Below are 20,226 nucleotides of genomic sequence, written 5' to 3' on the forward strand. Positions count from 1 at the left end.
ATATATATATAAAAAATATTCTTTTCTTTTTTATATTTCTTCTTTATTCGTTTTATTTTTTTAATTTTTTTTTCCTTTCTGAACCTCTTTTTATCCCTTTTCTCCCCCCTCACAATTTGGGATCTCTTCTGATTTGGTTAAAGCATATTTTCCTGGGGTCTTTGCCACCCTTTTAGTATTTTACTAGCTCCTTCATATACTCTTATCTGGACAAAATGACAAAGTGGAAAAATTCACCACAAAAAAAAAAGAACAAGAGGCAGTACCAAAGGCTAGGGACCTAATCAATACAGACATTGGTAATATGTCAGATATATAGAGTTCAGAATGACGATTCTCAAGGTTCTAGCCGGGCTCGAAAAAGGCATGGAAGATATTAGAGAAACCTTCTCGGGAGATATAAAAGCCCTTTCTAGAGAAAGAAAAGAACTAAAATCTAACCAAGTTGAAATAAAAAAAGCTAATAATGAGGTGCAATAAAAAATGGAGGCTCTGAATGCTAGGATAAATGAGGCAGAAGAAAGAATTAGCGATATAGAAGACCAAATGACAGAGAATAAAGAAGCTGAGCAAAAGAGGGACAAACAGCTACTGGACCATGAGGGCAGAATTCGAGAGATAAGTAAGACCATAAGACGAAATAACATTAGAATAATTGGGATTCCAGAAGAAAAAGAAAGAGAGAGGGGAGCAGAAGGTATACTGGAGAGAATTATTGGAGAGAATTTCCCCAATATGGCAACGAGAACAACCATCAAAATCCAGGAGGTGCAGAGAACCCCCCTCAAAATCAATAAGAATAGGTCCACACCCCGTCACCTAATAGTAAAATTTACAAGTCTTAGTGACAAAGAGAAAATCCTGAAAGCAGCCCGGGAAAAGAAGTCTGTAACCTACAATGGTAAAAATATTAGATTGGTAGTAGACTTATGCACAGAGACCTGGCAGGCCAGAAAGAGCTGGCATGATATATTCAGAGCACTAAACGAGAAAGACATGTAGCCAAGAATACTATATCCAGCTAGGCTATCATTGAAAATAGAAGGAGAGATTAAAAGCTTCCAAGACAAACAAAAACTGAAAGAATTTGCAAACACCAAACCAGCTCTACAGGAAATATTGAAAGGGGTCCTCTAAGCAAAGAGAGAGCCTAAAAGTAGTAGATCAGAAAGGAACAGAGACAATATACAATAACAGTCACCTTACAGGCAATACAATGGCACTAAATTCATATCTCTCAATAGTTACCCTGAATGTTAATGGGCTAAATGCCCCAATCAAAAGACACAGGGTATCAGAATGGATAAAAAAACAAAACCCATCTATATGTTGCCTACAAGAAACTCATTTTAAACCCGAAGACACCTCCAGATTTAAAGTGAGGGTGTGGAAAAGAATTTACCATGCTAATGGACATCAGAAGAAAGCAGAAGTGGCATTCCTTATATCAGATCAATTAGATTTTAAGCCAAAGACTATAATAAGAGATGAGGAAGGACACTATAGCATACTCAAAGGATCTGTCCAACAAGAAGATCTAACAATTTTAAATATCTATGCCCCTAACGTGGGAGCAGCCAACTATATAAACCAGTTAATAACAAAATCAAAGAAACACATCAACAATAATACAATAATAGTAGGGGACTTTAACACTCCCCTCACTGAAATGGACAGATCATCCAAGCAAAAGATCAACAAGGAAATAAAGGCCTTCAATGACACACTGGACCAGATGGACATCACAGATATATTCAGAACATTTCATCCCAAAGCAACAGAATACACATTCTTCTCTAGTGCACATGGAACATTCTCCAGAATAGATCACATCCTCGGTCCTAAATCAGGTCTCGACCAGTATCAAAAGATTGGGATCATTCCCTGCATATTTTCAGACCACAATGCTCTGAAGCTAGAACTCAATCACAAGAGGAAATTTGGAAAGAACACAAATACATGGAGACTAAACAGCATCCTTCTAAAGAATGAATGGGTCAACCAGGAAATTAAAGAAGAATTGAAAAAAAATCATGGAAACAAATGATAATGAAAACACAATGGTTCAAAATCTGTGGGACACAACAAAGGCAGTCCTGAGAGGGAAATATATAGCGGTACAAGCCTTTCTCAAGAAACAAGAAAGGTCTCAGGTACCCAACCTAACCCTACACCTAAAGGAGCTGGAGAAAGAACAAGAAAGAAACCCTAAACCCAGCAGGAGAAGAGAAATCATAAAGATCAGAGCAGAAATCAATGAAATAGAAACCAAAAAAAAAACAAAACAACAACAAAAAAAAACAATAGAACAAATCAACAAAACTAGGAGATGGTTCTTTGAAAGAATGAATAAGATTGATAAACCCCTGGCCAGACTTATCAAAAAGAAAAGAGAAAGGACCCAAATAAATAAAATCATGAATGAAAGAGGAGAGATCACAGCTAACACCAAAGAAATACAGACAATTATAAGAACATACTATGAGCAACTACACCAACAAATTTGACAACTTGGAAGAAATGGATGCATTCCTAGAGACATGTAAACTACCACAACTGAACCAGGAAGAAATAGAAAGCCTGAACAGACCCATAACCAGTAAGGGGATTGAAACAGTCATCAAAAATCTCCAAACAAACAAAAGCTCAGGGCCAGACGGCTTCCCGGGGGAATTCTATCAAACATTTAAAGAAGAACTAATTCCTATTCTCCTGAAACTGTTCCAAAAAATAGAAATGGAAGGAAAACTTCCAAACTCATTTTATGAGGCCAGCATCACCTTGATCCCAAAACCAGACAAGGATCCCATCAAGAAAGAGAACTACAGACCAATATCCTTGATGAACACAGATGCAAAAATTCTCACCAAAATACTAGCCAATAGGATTCAACAGTACATTAAGAGGATTATTCACCACGACCAAGTGGGATTTATTCCAGGGCTGCAAGGTTGGTTCAACATCTGCAAATCAATCAATGTGATACAACACATGAATAAAAGAAAGAACAAGAACCATATGATACTCTCAATAGATGCTGAAAAAGCATTTGACAAAGTACAGCATCCCTTCCTGATCAAAACTCTTCAAAGTGTAGGGATAGAGAGCACATACCTCAATATTATCTAAGCCATCTATGAAAAACCCACCGCAAATATCATTCTCAATGGAGAAAAACTGAAAGCTTTTCCACTAAGGTCAGGAACACAGCAGGGATATCCGTTATCACCACTGCTATTCAACATAGTACTAGAAGTCCTAGCCTCAGCAATCAGACAACAAAAGGAAATTAAAGGCATCCAAATCGGCAAAGAAGAAGTCAAACTATACTCTTCGCAGATGATCTGATTCTATATGTGGAAAACCCAAAAGACTCCACTCCAAAACTGCTAGAACTTGTACAGGAATTCAGTAACGTGTCAGGATATAAAATCAGTGCACAGAAATCAGTTACATTTCTCTACACCAACAACAAGACAGAAGAAAGAGAAATTAAGGAGTCAATCCCATTCACAATTGCACCCAAAACTATATGATACCTAGAAATAAACCTAACTAAAGAGGCTAAGAATCTATACTCAGAAAACTATAAAGTACTCATGAAAGAAATTGAGGAAGGCACAAAGAAATGGAAAAATGTTCCATGCTCCTGGATTGGAAGAATAAATATTGTGAAAATGTCTATGCTACCGAAAGCAATCTACACATTTAATGCAATTCCTATCAAAGTACCATCCATTTTTTTCAAAGAAATGGAACAAATAATCCTAAAATTTATATGGAACCAGAAAAGACCTCGGATAGCCAAAGGAATATTGAAAAAGAAAGCCAAAATTGGTGGCATCACAATTCCAGACTTCAAGCTCTATTACAAAGCTGTCATCGTCAAGACAGCATGGTACTGGCACAAAAACAGACACATAGATCAATGGAACAGAATAGAGAGCCCAGAAATAGACCCTCAACTCTATGGTCAACTAATCTTCGACAAAGCAGGAAAGAACGTCCAATGGAAAAAAGACAGCCTCTTCAATAAATGGTGTTGGGAAAATTGGACAGCCACATGCAGAAAAATGAAATTGGGCCATTTCCTTACACCACACATGAAAATAGACTCAAAATGGATGAAGGACCTCAATCCGAGAAAGGAATCCATCAAAATCCTTGAGGAGAACACAGGCAGCAACCTCTTTAACCTCAGCCGCAGCAACATCTTCCTAGGAATGTCGCCAAAGGCAAGGGAAGCAAGGGCAAAAATGAACTGTTGGAATTTTATCAAGATCAAAAGCTTTTGCACAGCAAAGGAAACAGTTAACAAAACCTAAAGACATCTGACAGAATGGGAGAAGATATTTGCAAACAACATAGCAGATAAAGGGCTAGTGTCCAAAATCTATAAAGAACTTAGCAAACTCAACACCCAAAGAACAAATAATCCAATCAAGAAATGGGCAGAAGACATGAACAGACATTTCTGCAAAGAAGACATCCAGATGGCCAACAGACACATGAAAAAGTGCTCCATATCACTCGGCATCAGGGAAATACAAATCAAAACCACAATGAGATATCACCTCACACCAGTCAGAATGGCTAAAATTAACAAGTCAGGAAATGACAGATGCTGGCAAGGATGCGGAGAAAGGGGAACCCTCCTACACTGTTGGTGTGAATGCAAACTGGTGCAGCCACTCTGGAAAACAGCATGGAGGTTCCTCAAAATGTTGAAAATAGAACTACCCTATGACCCAGCAATTGCACTGCTGGGTATTTACCCTAAAGATACAAACATAGTGATCCGAAGGGGCACGTGCACCCGAATGTTTATAGCAGCAATGTCTACAATAGCCAAACTATGGAAAGAACCTAGATGTCCATCCACAGACGAATGGATAAAGAAGATGTGGTATATATACACAATGGAATACTATGCAGCCATCAAAAGAAATGAAATCTTGCCATTTGCGAAGACGTGGATGGAACTAGAGGGTATCATGCTTAGCGAAATAAGTCAATCAGAGAAAGACAACTATCATATGATGTCCCTGATATGAGGAAGTGGAGATGCAACATGGGGGGTGAAGGGGGTAGGAGAAGAATAAATGAAACAAGATGGGATTGAGAGGGAGACAAACCATAAGTGACTCTTAATCTCACAAAACAAACTGAGAGTTGCTGGGGGGAGGGGGGTTGGGAGAAGGGGGGCTGGGGTTATGGACATTGGGGAGGATATGTGCTATGGTGAGTGCTGTGAAGTGTGTAAACCTGACGATTCACAGACCTGTACCCCTGGGGATAAAAATATATTATATATTTATAAAAAATTAAAAAAAAGAAGAAGAAGAAGTCCAGTGAGAGGCACCTGCGTGGCTCATTGAAGCATCTGCATTCAGCTTAGGTCATGATCCTGGAGTCCTGGGATCGAGCCCCACGTGGGGCTCCCTGCTCAATGGGAAGCCGTCTCCCCCCTCTCCCTTTGCCCCTCCCTACTGCTTGTGTTCTCTGTCTCAGATAAATAAATAAAATATTTTTAAAAAATTTTTTTAAAAGTTCAATGATAGATCATTGCTGGTGGCTTAGTGACATCTGGTCAACATATCTGAAATCCTCTTGGCCTTTTTCTCATGGTTGGAAGATGGCTCTCACAGCTAGAGATTATGTTGATAATCAGAAAGAAGAGTAGAACCAACCACATCTGTAACTTCCTATGAAAACAGAGATAGCTCACGCAATGCCCCGCCCCAGTAGGTTTCTATCTACATATCGTTAGACAAAACCGTGTCCTAAGGGCCACCCCTAATTTCAAGGGAGTCTAGGGAGGCAGTTATTTGGCTGGGTACTTTGGTTGCGTGAATAGTAGCTATATATTGTTGACGGGAAAATGGATGTTGATGAGTAACATGCTGTGCATAAGGTAAGGTAAAATCACACCATCAAAATTCCCCTTTAAGTCACCTGTAAAGTACACCTGTTTTGAGGCTTGCTTTCATAATGAGATGTATTCTGAAATTAAAGCATTTGAGTGTTTTAAAGCGTGGAGACCTCCCCTGCTTTTATTAATATTTCAACTTGCTGGCCCTCACTTTTCAAGTCCCCATCATCTTCATCCCCTGGAAATGACTTTCTATGTTCGTCCAATTATTTTTCAGACAGTGTTTCTCCATAGTCCTCAATTAATGTTTCAATTTCCTTCTCTGTAGGAAAGCACCACACCCCACTTGCTTGGCTCTAGGAACAGAGTGTTCCACATGGTTTTCAAGGACCAGGAAGTTCCTAAAATCATGTGTGTGTTGTCATCTGAGGTCTCACTAGCATCCATGGAGTCCCAGAGTCCTGATTGTTGTCCCAGAGGGAGAGCCACTTGGAAACTGAGATCTTGCCTAAGGAAGCAGTGTATTCAGGGCACCCATAGAACACTCACTCCCAGGTGGAAGGGGAGGCAGAACCAGTGCTGTCCTTAACTTGACCATGTGCAGTTCCTATCTATTCTTCCCCCCATCCCCCCTCCCTGTTGGCCTGATTCTGGCCACCTGTCCCCGGAGGGGACCTGGAGGGGAGTACTGGTAGAGTGCCACATTTACATCCTTCATGGGACACACAGTGTGAGTCTCCATGGTGCCCAGTATTCATACACCATCCTAACTCAGAGCCTGCCTGCTCTGATGTCCCATCTCTATAACACAAACCCAACGAGTTGAAGTTATTTGTTTTACTCTATGGTTTTATTTACTATCAAAAGTAGTGTAGTTATAAGAAACTGAAATGAGGTTGCTTGCTGCTTGGATGATTCCTTTTATATTTTCCAGTTTGGGCTTAATGATACGCCAAGCATGAGTTCTGGTCTATTGGTTTCTAAAGTAGAGTTTGTTTAATTAAACTACTTGTCTCTTCATATCTTGCCAGAGTATTTTTTCTACGTGAATCTTTAAATTGCTCTGCAGTTTCACATTCAACAAAACTATGTAAAATGTGCACCTTGGTGGTATGGCCGGCTCAGCTGAATTGTTAGAGTATTTGAAGGGGAACCCATCTGATTTTGTTCTTCTGCGTGGTTGCCATTCAAATTATTTAATGATATTTTTCTGTTTTTCTGGCTTTATCGTCTGTCCTTATCATCAACATCATCTATTATAATAAATCATATATATTATTTAGTGAGCACTTTGATGTACCAGGCATGCATAACACTACATATGTGTGTGTATGTAGCTACATATATGTATGTAGTACTATTATTATCCCCAGTCCACACTACATACATAAATATGTGTGTGTGTATATATATATACACACACACAAAGTAACCTACTGTTATTATCCCCATTCCACAGAGCTGGAAACTGAGGCTTGAAGAAGCTAAATAATTTATCTGATGTCCTATTCCTCTTCACAGTCTTCCTGTACAACTGTGAACTTGTTACATTTTATTCAATGTACATGTCTGCTAATGTCCCCACTCTAGATGAACCCAAATATCCACATTATGTGCCAACGTCCCCACTCTAGATGAGCCCAAATATCCACATTATGCCTACCTGCATCCAAGCAGCTGAGCCCATGTGCCTCTACCCAGACTGTGCCACAGAGCAGCCTCTGCTCTTATAAATGCTGGTTACCAACCAGAGCTGGATCTTTAAACTCTGACATCTAATATCCAGTCTTACTATAGTTCTTCTATCAAAAATGTGTAGATCTTGCTTATAACCATTTCTTCTCTTCCCACTTCCCCCTGCCCACAAGAATCTGCCTCCAGTTCTTCATAGAATGGCTCCTATGATCTAAATGACCTCCATGTTGCTAAATTTCATGGACATTTTAATTCCTCTCCTACGGCTAAGCACCAATTAGCATAGGTAATGCCTTCTGCCTTTTTGAAGGACTTTTTCCTCTTGGCTGTCTGTGTTACCTCATTCCTGGTCTTCTTCCTCCCTCTCTAGTTTCCTTTGATAGTTCATGTTCCCATATCCCATTTGAAATGTTGCAATCCTTTAAAATTCTGACCGTGGCTCTCCTTTTATTTCACTCTCACCATTTCTTAGATCATATCGCCCATTCTCTTGGTTTCCAAAATCACCTGTATTCCAAAGTTTTCTATACCAGTGGTTTAGAATGCTCCCTTGAGTAATATACATGAGTAATATACTTACATGAACATCTGAATCTGGAAACTCCATTGATACCTTCAGTTCCACAAAAGCAACACTGAACTTGTGCTCTGCCCCCAAAGTTGAACATGTCTTACCCCCTTCACCCCTCATGTCATCCTTACCACTACCTCCTTAGTAGTTCTCATGTTCACCCTTGCCACTTTTTGCATTATGAGTTACTTAGTTTAGGCCGCCTTCCTTTCTTGCCTGGCAACTGATGTAGTCCTCTGGTTTGCACGCATTTGTTCTTGATCCCCTGTACTGCATTTTACAGAGTGTAATCAGATCCTATAACTATGGGAATTAGATTTGGTTGGAAAATAACAGGCAGCCCAACAAACAGTGGCTTAAACTAGTCAGGGGTTTACTTTTCTTATGTAATAATGATTCTGGAGGTGTGATCTGTAGGGCTTATAGCAGAACAGTGTCCTAAAGGAATCAGACTCCTTCAGCCTTCTTCTTTGCGCACCTTCAGCAATGTCACTCTTACTCCTGTGGTCACATCGGGCCGCTGTGCCTCAAAGCATTGCTTCTGTATTTCAGAGAAGAGTAAAGAACAAAAAGCCTTCTTTGTTAGGCTTTGCTTTTTTATTTGGGAAGAAAATATCTCCCCAGACACTTGTACCTATATTTTACTGGCCCAGACTGTATCACACAGCCACTTAGTGCCACAAAGGGAGTCTGAAAAGTTCAGGTGTTTGTGTTTCCAGTCTCTGTGCATGGACAAATGCAAGGGAGGATGAACTGTGCTTAAAACTGGACAGTAGGTCCATAGTATTTGCCATCATAGTATTTAAAAAAAAACAAAACAAAACAAAAACACATCTCTGAGCATCATCATTCTCTGGTCTTTATCCTTTTAATGGCTTCTTTATCCTATTGGGTTAAAATTCTCAACCTTTGACATGCCCTGAATGTTTCTTTATTACCTCACCCCTGACTACCTCGCCACCCTTAGCTCATGCCAGTCTCGTTCTTTCTAGCCTAGCTACACACATCTCCTTAAAAGCAGTGAGCTGGCTCTTGTGTCCTCCCTCCTGGTGCCCTCTCTCCTCCTGCCTCCATCTAAACCATCTCTCCCGGACTAACTCCTGCTCCGTCATCAGATCTCAAGTGCCTGTCATTTCCCCAGAGAAGCTCTCAGGGTCCTCCACACTTGGGCAAGGTGCCTGCTCAGAGCTCCGGCAGCTCCCTGTCCTAATCAGAGCACTTACAACAGTGCTTCTCAACCTTTTTTTTTTTTTTTTTTTTTGGTATCATCCTTTTAAGGAATCATCTCAGACTTTTTTTTTTTCCTACTCACTTCCCTCTGCAACTTATATATCACAGATACACCATGTATCATTGTATGTATATCTGGGCTTCATACTTAGAGAAAGATTTCTTGTGCCTCCCAGAACCCATTTTTGTACCCTTGGGTGCTGCATCGCCCTCATTGAAAATACATGATTTACATAATGTAATTACAAAAATCAGTTTAAATATGTTCTCTAGCATCTCTCTGTCTAGCCAGATAAAAGTCCATAAGGGCAGAGATCAGATCTTCCCACTCAGTATCACCTTAGTACCACACGAGGCACATAGTAGGTAATTGTTAATTGTTTACAGACAGTGAATGTTACCGCACCTAGAATGGCTATAGACTTTATATATTTTTTGAAATTTTTCTTTGTGAGCTCGTAAAGAGAAAAAGTCTGAATCTGTTTTCCCCAGAAAACTATGGAGTTGGCCCTCCATAAATATTTGTTAAGTGAATTAATTATCTGTACTTTTTGGGCAGAGAATCTGTCCTAATTCCTAAAAAAAATATTTGGTATGTATCCTGGAAACGACTTGTAACAACTACAGATGTTTTGCATTCGCAGCTTATTGACGGCCACCAGCAGGCCTGGAGACACAATGGGATTACTTTACTTCAAGTCCCTTTTTCCACTCAAAATTTCTGTCTCACATCTGTCTGTTGCCCATGTCGGAAAGGTTTTCAGAAGCTGACAGCCACCTTCAAAGTGCTTAGCCTTGAAATTTGTGAAAACTCTGCAACTTTGCTGATACTCAGTGCATTTTAAATCTTAGATGAGACAGAGCCCAACTCACTTCCTTAAAAAGCATTTTTCAATGCACATTACCATTAGGAAAAAGCCAATAATTCATGTTATGAAATAAATAAAAAACGACTGTTTCTGGGGATTTTCCTGTGATCAGTGCTCCCATAATACCTACACATGGATAACATGCTATAGAGACCACTTTTCACGAAAATAGGCCTCAGACGTTAAAGAATATTTCAGTAGTAACAGGTAGCCATGTTCTTTAGCCTGGACTTAGGCAAAAACCCTATCTCATGTGTTTAGAAAGCTTTTAACCAGTAGGAGATACATGAATATGTGTTTAGCTAAAACTTTGGAGTCATTAGAAAATTCTCTTACACAGAAGACAATGTTCATTATTCAAGGGATCACTGCATTATTCATAATTTTTTAAATACTGCTTGCTTTTAAATACTTTGGGAAACTTAAAGTTTCTTTTTCACGTGGCCTACACCCTCATAAGAAAAATGTAGTTGGATCTAGAGCAGCTTTTTTCATTAAGTAAATGCAATTTCAGTTGCAATTAAAATACCAAGGATGGGGGCCCCTGGGTGGCTCAGTGGGTTAAAGCCTCTGCCTCCGGCTCAGGTCATGATCCCAGGGTCCTGGGATCAAGCCCCGCATTGGGCTCTCTGCTCAGCAGGGAGCCTGCTTCCCCCTCTCTCTCTGCCTGCCTCTCTGCCTACTTGTGATATCTCTCTCTCTTCCTCTGTCAAATAAATAAATAAAATCTTAAAAAAAAAGAATACCAAGGATGAAAAAAGCTGGATTTCACTGGAGATGTATAAATTGCCATGGGCATAACTGACTTTAAGTATTAATCATTTGGCTTTGACCATCTATTTCTGCTCTTCCCCTGGGCCCTCTGGTGTCCATCGTTGTCTTTCTTGTCCAACCCATCACCAGATCCCATTGGCTTTCCACTTAAATGTCTCTTAAAGCTGTCCATTTCTCCATCTGCACTGCCAGTTCTCACAGACCTACCTCATCTATCCTTGCCCTCCTCAAGTGTCTTTTCCATGATACAGTGTCTCAGTCAGCTGCTGCTGCTGCTACTGCTATGACAGACCACCAGAGACTGGATGGCTTAAGCAATAGGAATTTCTGACTGTTCTGGAGACTGGGAGCCTGGGATCAGGATACCAACATGGTGGGTTTCCAATGATGATTAGAGTTTCAACTTACGAATTTAGGAGGATACAAACACACAGACCATAACCTACTGGCACAGTGATCTTTGAAAAATGCAGTTTAGGGGCACTGGGTGGCTCAGTTGGTTAAGCATCTGACTTTAGCTCAGGTCATGATCTCAGGATCCTGGGATCCGACTCCACTTTGGGCTTCCTGCTTAGTGGGGAGTCTGCTTGTCCTTCTCCCTTTCCCTCTGCCCCTCCCCCTGCTTGTGCACGTGCTCACACGCTCTCTCTCAAATAAATAAATAAATAAATAAAACCTTTAAAAAGAAAAGAAAAATGCCATTTGGATCAAGTCAAATCCCTGCTTAAAACCTTCAACATGACCTGCAAGGTTCTGAATTACCCAGGTCAGCCAACCTCTCCAGTCTCATCCCATTCTGCTTACCCTTCCAGAATATGGTCTAGCCACTCTGATCTTTATTAACTTCAACTTCCCAACCCTGATGTCTTTGCATTATCTTTTCTGCTGCTACTTACCCCTCTTAACTAGTTCATTACTAATCACTTAACAAATGCCAACAAAACTTCACTTTCTCAGGGAAACTTACATGCCAGACCAGGATGTGACCTCAAGTTGTATTGCAAAGACATTTTGTATTTTCCTTTCAAGCGTTTATCACTATTTGTAACTACTACATATTTTTATTTGTGAGGTTATTTAATAACCAATTATTTAAACTAATAAATAATAAACTAAAAACTAAAACTAAAAACTAAAAATAAATAATAAACTAATAACTGATTATTTTAACTAATAACTTCTTGAGCCCCCTGCTTAAAACATATTTATTAAATAAATTGAATGTTGGGTTTATCAAACCTATCATGTTCCTCTCCTGGTCCACTGGGTTGATCCAGCCAGGTTATCTGGAGGATTATAAAACAGCAAAGCTGGAAACAGCCTTAAAGATCACCTAATCCCTACCCCCATTTTGTATAACAAATGGGGAAGTAAGACCAGAGGGCAAATGCCAAAGGTCATATTATAAGCTCATAGAAAATCAGGATTAAAAACCAGGTCTTTGGTTTTTCAGTTCCATGATATTTCAAGAAATCAAATCATTTGTTCTCTTAGGTTTCTTATCACCGTTTCTTAGATTGAAATCCTTTCTCTGTTTCTTAATGTAATATTGGTATAAAAATATATCCTTATCAAGTAAAATATGGTGGTTGTTGAGGGCTGTCGTTCAGGTTATATCTACCCAAGCAAGATGAATTAGAAGACTTAAAATGTTTTGACTTCAGACAGTGGTGATTAGATATTTTAACTCTGCAGTTTGAACCTGGTGAATATTTGGGCCTCATGACTTAAGCCCAAAGATGAGTTTTGGTCTGTGTTCGTTAATATAAAACATTAATCATAATTATGCCAATCTTAATGAAAGTAACTCAAGAAAGAACTTACTGGAGCAAACTCCATTAAGCTAGCTTAATTTCTTAATCAATGTTCTAAACAGCACACTTAAGCCATTTCTGACCTTTTTGAAAATTTTCCTTAAAATTATCATCTGAAAGATCATTTCTCCTCCATGTACACCAAAGATTTGATTCATCATCAGTTCTTCTAGCTCCAAGTTACTGTCTGTAACTTCTAGCATAGTATTTCTTCCTTTGTGCCTAATGCATCTCTCAAGTCCAATTTTCTTGTAGCACATTTTTCAGATGTGACTCTTCCTTCCAGGATTTGGTTCATGGCTGTATTTAACATGTACAGGCTTAGGCACTTTAGCATTTATTATTATTTTTTATAAAATTGAATTTTCCCCAGTAAATTTTTGAAGTTTTAAAGAGTTATGAACCAGGTTTTTGTTTTTTCAGTTAGTTTCATCTATAATAAATTTTTGCCATTGACCATTTTATCTGTGAGGTTTATTTTCTGGTGGGTAGTTCTTCCAATTAAATGCAGGTTGAATTGGACAAAAATCTATTAGCTTTTATTTGTTTCCTCCTTAAGCACTGAGAAAATTTTTAGGATTTTTTTTTAATATATATTTCAGGGTTGCTCTTTTTTCCTGGTATGAAATGGAGGTGGCTCAAGACAATCATCTGTTTAGATTAGATTGTTACCTGATGAAATTTTCTAGTGGAGGGAAGAACAGTTTAGCCCTGATACCTCTCATCCTGTCTCTTATTTTACAGCTGAGGAGGTTAAAGTTTAGAGAAGAATTCTGATTTGCATGAGATCACAGAGATAGGACTGGATTTCAGGTCTCTTCACATCCAGGACACTTTGAGGGGGAAGTCACCAAAGTTGAGTATACTTAACTGAGAGAAGCTGACTTTTTGTTACTATGGCAATGGAGTACATTTGAGATTTTTGACAGGCTTACCCCCAACCTGTACTACAAGGGGAAAAATAAAGCCATTGAGCTGATCTTTATGGTGATTCAAAACACTTTAGATAGATCCTGTCACATGCTTTATAAGTTCCTAATTGATTGTGTGGAATTAAGTTATTGGGCAGAGAACCAGCTAATGGAAACACATTGACGAAATCATTTTTGAGGGACATTAATGGAACTTAAAATAAAGCTGAAATGGCTTTATGGATTTTTCACTCAAACTGTTTATGAACATTTATTGCCAGTAAATTATATTGTGTCAAAAGAAGGAATCAGTAGGTATGGCTTTAATAGAAACCTTTGAAATAATAAAATTGAGAATAATTTATTATCTTAGAATGGATAGGGGATAGGATGGGAGAATTCACCCTGATGAATGTTTGTCCACTCTGCAGCTTTGGGGAAAGTGAAAAATGGTGTGAAAATCAGAAGCCTGATAGGACTTGGACAGAAATGGTCTTTGTGAAAGTATTAATAGCCCCTCTCATTGCACATGTAGATTGTTTGTAGAAGAGAGGGGATGGGAGATTTGGCAAGTGTTATTTGAGGGTATAAACATTGATATTTGTTTGTACCTCATAAAAAGATGAGCAAGTAGAGAGAGATATGATCTTGCTGAAAAAGATGGTCTGAGTAGTGGTCACAGACATTGGTTCTATAACAAAGAGAGTCCAAATTCGGACTCTCCCTCTTCACTGCTCAACCATCAGGAAATTTCCTGACTTCCCTGAGTCTTAGATTCCACATCCATAACAACAGAGACACATTGTCCCCACCTCATAGGGTTATTCTGATGATCAAATTAAAACAGTTTCAAAAGTTTCTAGTTCATAGTATGTGCTTTTAAAATGTTATTTTTTAAGAGTCATAAAAGACCTGGGTAAGAGGAGGAAAGAATAGGATTCATAAATATTTTAGTATGCTAGAAGTATTTTATTGACTATCCTCTGCTGATTGCTATGTGCCAGAGATCTCATTCACTCTCCAAAGACCCCGAGGAGATAAAGTTACTATTAATATCCCTTCTTCTCAGAGAAGGAATCTGAGCATCTTAGAGATTGGGTTTCATGCCCAAAGACACTCAGATTATGAGAAATTGTGGTACATTCCCCTGAGAAGTCATATCTCTGAGCCTGTTTTCCAGTATGGGTGACACATGTGGCCCCTGTCACAAAAATTCACAAATTCAGAGGGCATTGGGTGGATGGTGGGAGGTAAGGGAGCCTGACTGTCTTGTCCTTCACTTTCATCACATGTCCAGAGCCTGTTGATTACCTACGTCCTCTGTGAGAGCCCAGATCCTTGGGATTTGGGTCTGGCTTGTCATTTTGTGGATACCACACTGTCCAGACGTTCAGAAAACAAGGCACGAGGGCATGATAGCTACAAGTGGGTCCTAGAGTCAGATGCCTGCATGTGAATCTCAGCTCCAGCACTCACTAGCCATGTGACCAAAAGCCCCGTGTTTTTTAGCCCCACTTGTGTTGTAGGAGAGGTAGTTTTCCTGGTCTGGCAAAGATACTACAAGCCTTGATCTCATTTTGCTTTAAAGAGATACTTGTATCTAGCCCAAATGATATTCTTTTATTAAATAGCTCTTTTATTTTAAGAGGTACCGTTAACATAGGTTGGATTTTGGACATTCATTAAACCTGTCATGTGATACACGAGGAGTTTTATAACAATAAATTAGTACTCCCATAGAATTGGTAGTACCAACTAGAAATAAGTCTAGTAGAAGTCTTTAGAACCTAAAATTGAATCTGTCTTTATTTTGTATATGGCCTTGCCCCTGTTCACATAGAGCTCAAGATCTTATTGAAGAGATGGGACGAATGTCTGTAAGGTAATAAAAATCCCAGGTAGTATGTGCTCAAGGCCACATAGGTGTTGTAGCTGTGTTACAGATATTTGTTGAGAACCTGTGCTGTGCTAGGCAATGGAGATAGGACAGAGAACAAGACACACTCCTCTAAGACACCAGGCAAATAGGATTGTCCATCTGAGAAAGCTGAGGACCCAAGTTCAGGTGTTCAGAGGAGAACATGATCCTTGGGCAAACACAGTGAGCACCTGTAAAGTATTGCATTTATGTAACCTTTTTTTATACTCGGAATTGTTCTAAAAGGGCGGCCTAGCTAGCTGCAACAGAGTAGTTCCTTCTTGAGCTAGTGTGGCCTGATGTTAAGTAGCAAGTGTGGCCAGATGTTATGTTAGCAAGTGAGGCTTAGCACCAAATGTGGGTGGAATAAAGAAAATGGTACAGGCCTTTGAAGTCCATATTACATAAGAAAATATCATTCCTCATTTTTGGATAATTGGACTGAATAAATGCAATGTATATTGTTATATGTATACATATTTGCATAGTCGAAAGTTAGGAAATAGGTATTCTTTGGCTTCAGAGGCCTTATAAAATGATAGGAGGGTGCATGAGATATCAGTGAAACATAAAGCTTCACAACATTTTAATATCAGTTCAAATACTGAAGGGTGTCTATGAGCAGTACTACTTGCCATATGGGTAAGTCACACAGTTAAGACCGATTTCAAAAGAGAAATGCTGTTTCTCTTGCACTTTTCATAGAACTCTTAGTAGAGGAGGGGGAGATATGAGCTGGGACTAAAAAGTGTATACAATGTATATGAACAGAAATAACTGCCCTAGCCTTAATCAGGTGTATAAGTGTTTCTTTTAATCATTAAAACAAATAAATAAAAAGAAAAATGAAAACAAAAAAAAAGCCCTCAAACCCAAAAAACAGGTTCCAAAGGCTAAGAATAAGCAATTCTAAGAAATAGAAAGGGAAGGGATTTCAGAAGAAGCTCCCGTTGACTGCAGTAGTGACAGATGGGAGCTGTTTAGTAACAGGTTTGAGGTGGTACTGAGAGGTGGTGGCTAAGGCCGTGCCCTTGGGTCACAGACACTTTAGAGCCACCTCCCAATGGGTTACTCGTGGTCCTGTCACTTCTGCCAGCCTTTTTGACTCACGAGGCATCCTCCACAGAACCTTTGGTCCCGGTGCTCCTCAAAGGGTCACAAAAATGTTGGAGACGTGGAATGCATGTTCTGCAAAACCAGATTTTGTATATGGGTAACAAGTTACATTATAGTCTATAATCCACCCCAGTCTTACTCAGTTTTTATATTAGGTAGGGTTCTTCAGAAAACCAGAACCAATATGGATGTACATGTAGGAGGAGATCCGTTATAAGAACTTGGCTCATGTCATTATAGAAGCTAAGAAACCTCGCGACCTGTTGAGTGTAAGACGGAGACTCAGGGAGGCTGGTGGCATAATTCAGAGTGAGTCCCAAGGCTACTAAAAACCAGTGGAGTCAGTGGTGTAGATTCTATTTGGGGTCTCTGGGCTTGAGAACAAGGGGTGGTGAGGGCAGGAGAAGATTGACATCCCAGCTCAATCAGTTAAGCAGGAAGGCCCTAATTCTTCCTTCCTCCCCTTTTTGTTCTGTTGAGGCCCTCAGTGGGATTGGCGGCTGCCCACCTGCATTGCGGAGGGTCAAGGGCTCTGCTGCATCCATTGTATCACATGCCCCTCTCATCTGGAAACACCCTCACAGACACACCCAGGAATCATGGTTAGCCCGATATCTGGGTACCTCATGATCCAACTCAAGTTGACACATAAAATTAGCCACCACATTTATAAAAAACACAATAAACTTTAAATCGCAAGAGTAAAATAATATATGCATCATAAAACAACATTCTTATGAAATTTATATCAAAGCTGTATATAATGGAGACTAGGGAGACATTTTGATCTATTTGACATGATGTGGTTTGGCGTCTTAAAAAGTGAAAGTGTCTACAGGTAGGAAAAGATCTTAAATGTTCACACATGAAATGCCTCTCTGCCTACTGCAACTGTCTGTAGGGTTGTTGCAGGGGAGAACTGAGCTACTACATATGAAGTATGTGATGGTATCACTCAAAATGTTAGCTTCGATTAATAGTTATCATTCACCAGGATATTCTTTTAAATGACCATACATAATGTCAAGTCAAGGCATTATTTTCTGATTTTATTTGCAGTAGTCTGTTACTCATATCAAAGAGATTAAATACTTTTTTAAAAAAGATGAAATACTTTTATAATTGCTACATAAGTTCATTCAGCCAGACTCATCAGTGTGCTAGGATAAATCTGGATTTAGAATAACTGTGGTTAATGGAGGATTTCTAGACCTAACAATGCAAGAAGATTCTAGAAATTCTCACACGAATACAAGATGTTGTTCTGCCCCTTTCTGTGGCATCAAAGAACTACACAAAAAAGTATAAAAATAAACACCTTCTCTTCAAAGAGCAGGATACTGCGTGGCTAAGTTTAATTCAAAAACTAATATCCACTGCAATTGTCTGTGATAAACTGAGGCTTAAATGATTTGAAAGCAGCCTGGGAGCAGAAAAATCAGCGAATCACCATCTTTATGGCTGAGAAGTTTCAGCTGGTGATGACAAGCTCTAAAGATAAAAGCTTATTGCAAAGTCAAGAGCTAAATGTCTAGAATGGGTCGGGGATCAATGTGGAATAATTCTCAACGTGTGAAAAGCAGAGAACGTCCAATGGTCTCTCATAGTGTCCTGTTTTGTTTAACTTTTCAAGATAATAGCACAGAACTTTATCTCCGTTTCCTTGTTTCCTGACACTTGTTTCCTTGGCATCATTAAGTGGACACCGCACAGTGTTATGGTGTTCTCCGCCTCCTCCCCGCGGCCGAGATGCTAGATGTGGTCTGTGATTTGTGCCCTGCACTGCAATCCGGGGGTTTCAGGGGCTGCTTTTCAAAATGTTTCCAGTTGGAGGACTGTTAATAGTCAATGAGAGACAAGAGTTAGGTGGTGCCATTATTTAGGCAATTTTTTTTTTTTTTTTTTTTTTACGTCAACACGGTATTTGCCTCCTGGCCTCACTCTGATCTCAGCAAGAACACTTTCAAAAGAAGTTCCTTGTTTTTTCAAAGCCTGTTTGCAGGAGTTGATTCAGTGCTGCCCTATCAGGGGAGCGAAAGCCAAGGGCAAAATGTGTGCTTTGAGTTGTGTGAAGGATCCACCCTCCACTTAGCTCCATTCCCTATGCTGATTGTGCCCCCAGGTGACATGTCCAAAGTCTCCAACCTCTGTTTGCTTTTTTCTTTCGTTTACAGGAGCCGAGGGCACAGTGTTCCCTAAATCTATAGAGACACCTAATGTCAGGGCAGACCCCTTCAAGGAACTAAGGTAAACTTCTGACTATGGTTTGCATTGATTAGTGGCTATTTCCTTTGTCTAGGCAACTGGCTGATGGTCCATTTTGAGCATTTGGAATGTAACAGCGTAATAACATGAATATACTGATTTGGGAGAGATTAGAAAGGATGTAAAGATAAGCTACCTCCAAGAGAAAATTCTCTTGGAAAACTTAAGATTGAGGGTTTGGAGGAGGAGGTTGCCAGCCTTGTAATTATGAGATTGGGGATTGATTTATTCACGGTGTTTGTTTCCTGCTGTGTTTTGTGGTACCCAGAACCTAACCAGTTACACAACTAGTCAGTAATTGGTGCTGATCAGCCCAAAGAAAAGTTGTACCTAAAAAAACCCTGAACTCTAAACACTGTATGGAATTTTGTTTATGTGTAACAAGCTCTCTGCCACTTGGACCGTTATGGTACTAGAACTACTTTCTGTGAATTTTTCATGTACTGGTGTTAATCTTCAAATATCCACAATTGTGCTGCCTTTAGCAGAAAAAGGCTCTGAGATGCTGTGTACTTAGCACCAACAACTAAAGAAAACAAAAAAGAACAATAGATACATACAAACAGAGATAAAGATATGACCCCAAAACCATTCCAGCCACTAAAGGACCATCCCTTGCTCAAAAAAGGAAACACATAAAAAAATGGTACATTGATACAAATAAAGCTATATTTTTTGCTTTATACTTATGATGCGGGCAGGCTGGGAGCCAGAGGGGGTACCCGCAAGACCAGCTAAGAGGGTCCTTGGCTTTGTGCAAGATGGAAATCAAGTGAGAGCTGGGAGAGTGAAAGCAGAATTTATTGAATAGCATGATTGACAGAAAGTAACTGACGGAGTGGAGTGTCTCGGAGACTCAGAAAGGAAAGGAGAAGGAGTCCCAGTGTCACTTGGGGTTACAGGCTTCAGAGTAGGGTTTGATCAAAGGCAAGCATCCAGGTGAACAACAGGTGTTATTCCACAAATCACTGAAGGTAGGGAGTGTTGATGCCATCGTCGGCCAAGGTTTGTTGGAAGCTCATGTCCTGGGACATGTTTGGGATCCGGCTTTTCTTAGATGTCAGGGACCTAGGACAAAACTCAGAGAATGATGAACTTTCTGGCTTCCCCCTTGAAGGGAGAGCATTTCTTCTTTGGCTTATTCAGAAACAGGGCCTGGCAGAAAAACAGCAGAGATGGACCCATTCTGAA

General features: G+C 39.6%; 1 protein-coding gene across 3 annotated transcripts in view; it reads left to right on the plus strand.

Annotated features, from left to right (window-relative positions):
* The window catches only part of SGCD (sarcoglycan delta), a 566,268-nt gene that overhangs the window by 451,021 nt on the left and 95,021 nt on the right, over positions 1-20,226 (plus strand). For all 3 annotated transcript variants that reach the window (XM_032851650.1, XM_032851649.1, XM_032851651.1), the window contains exon 6: positions 18,945-19,017. In XM_032851650.1, coding sequence (XP_032707541.1) covers positions 18,945-19,017 — 73 coding nt within the window. The remainder of the gene's footprint in view (positions 1-18,944; positions 19,018-20,226) is intronic.

This window comes from Lontra canadensis, unplaced genomic scaffold, assembly GCF_010015895.1.
Source record: "Lontra canadensis isolate GAN:19392208 unplaced genomic scaffold, GSC_riverotter_1.0 scaffold5, whole genome shotgun sequence".
Lineage (NCBI taxonomy): Eukaryota > Metazoa > Chordata > Mammalia > Carnivora > Mustelidae > Lontra > Lontra canadensis.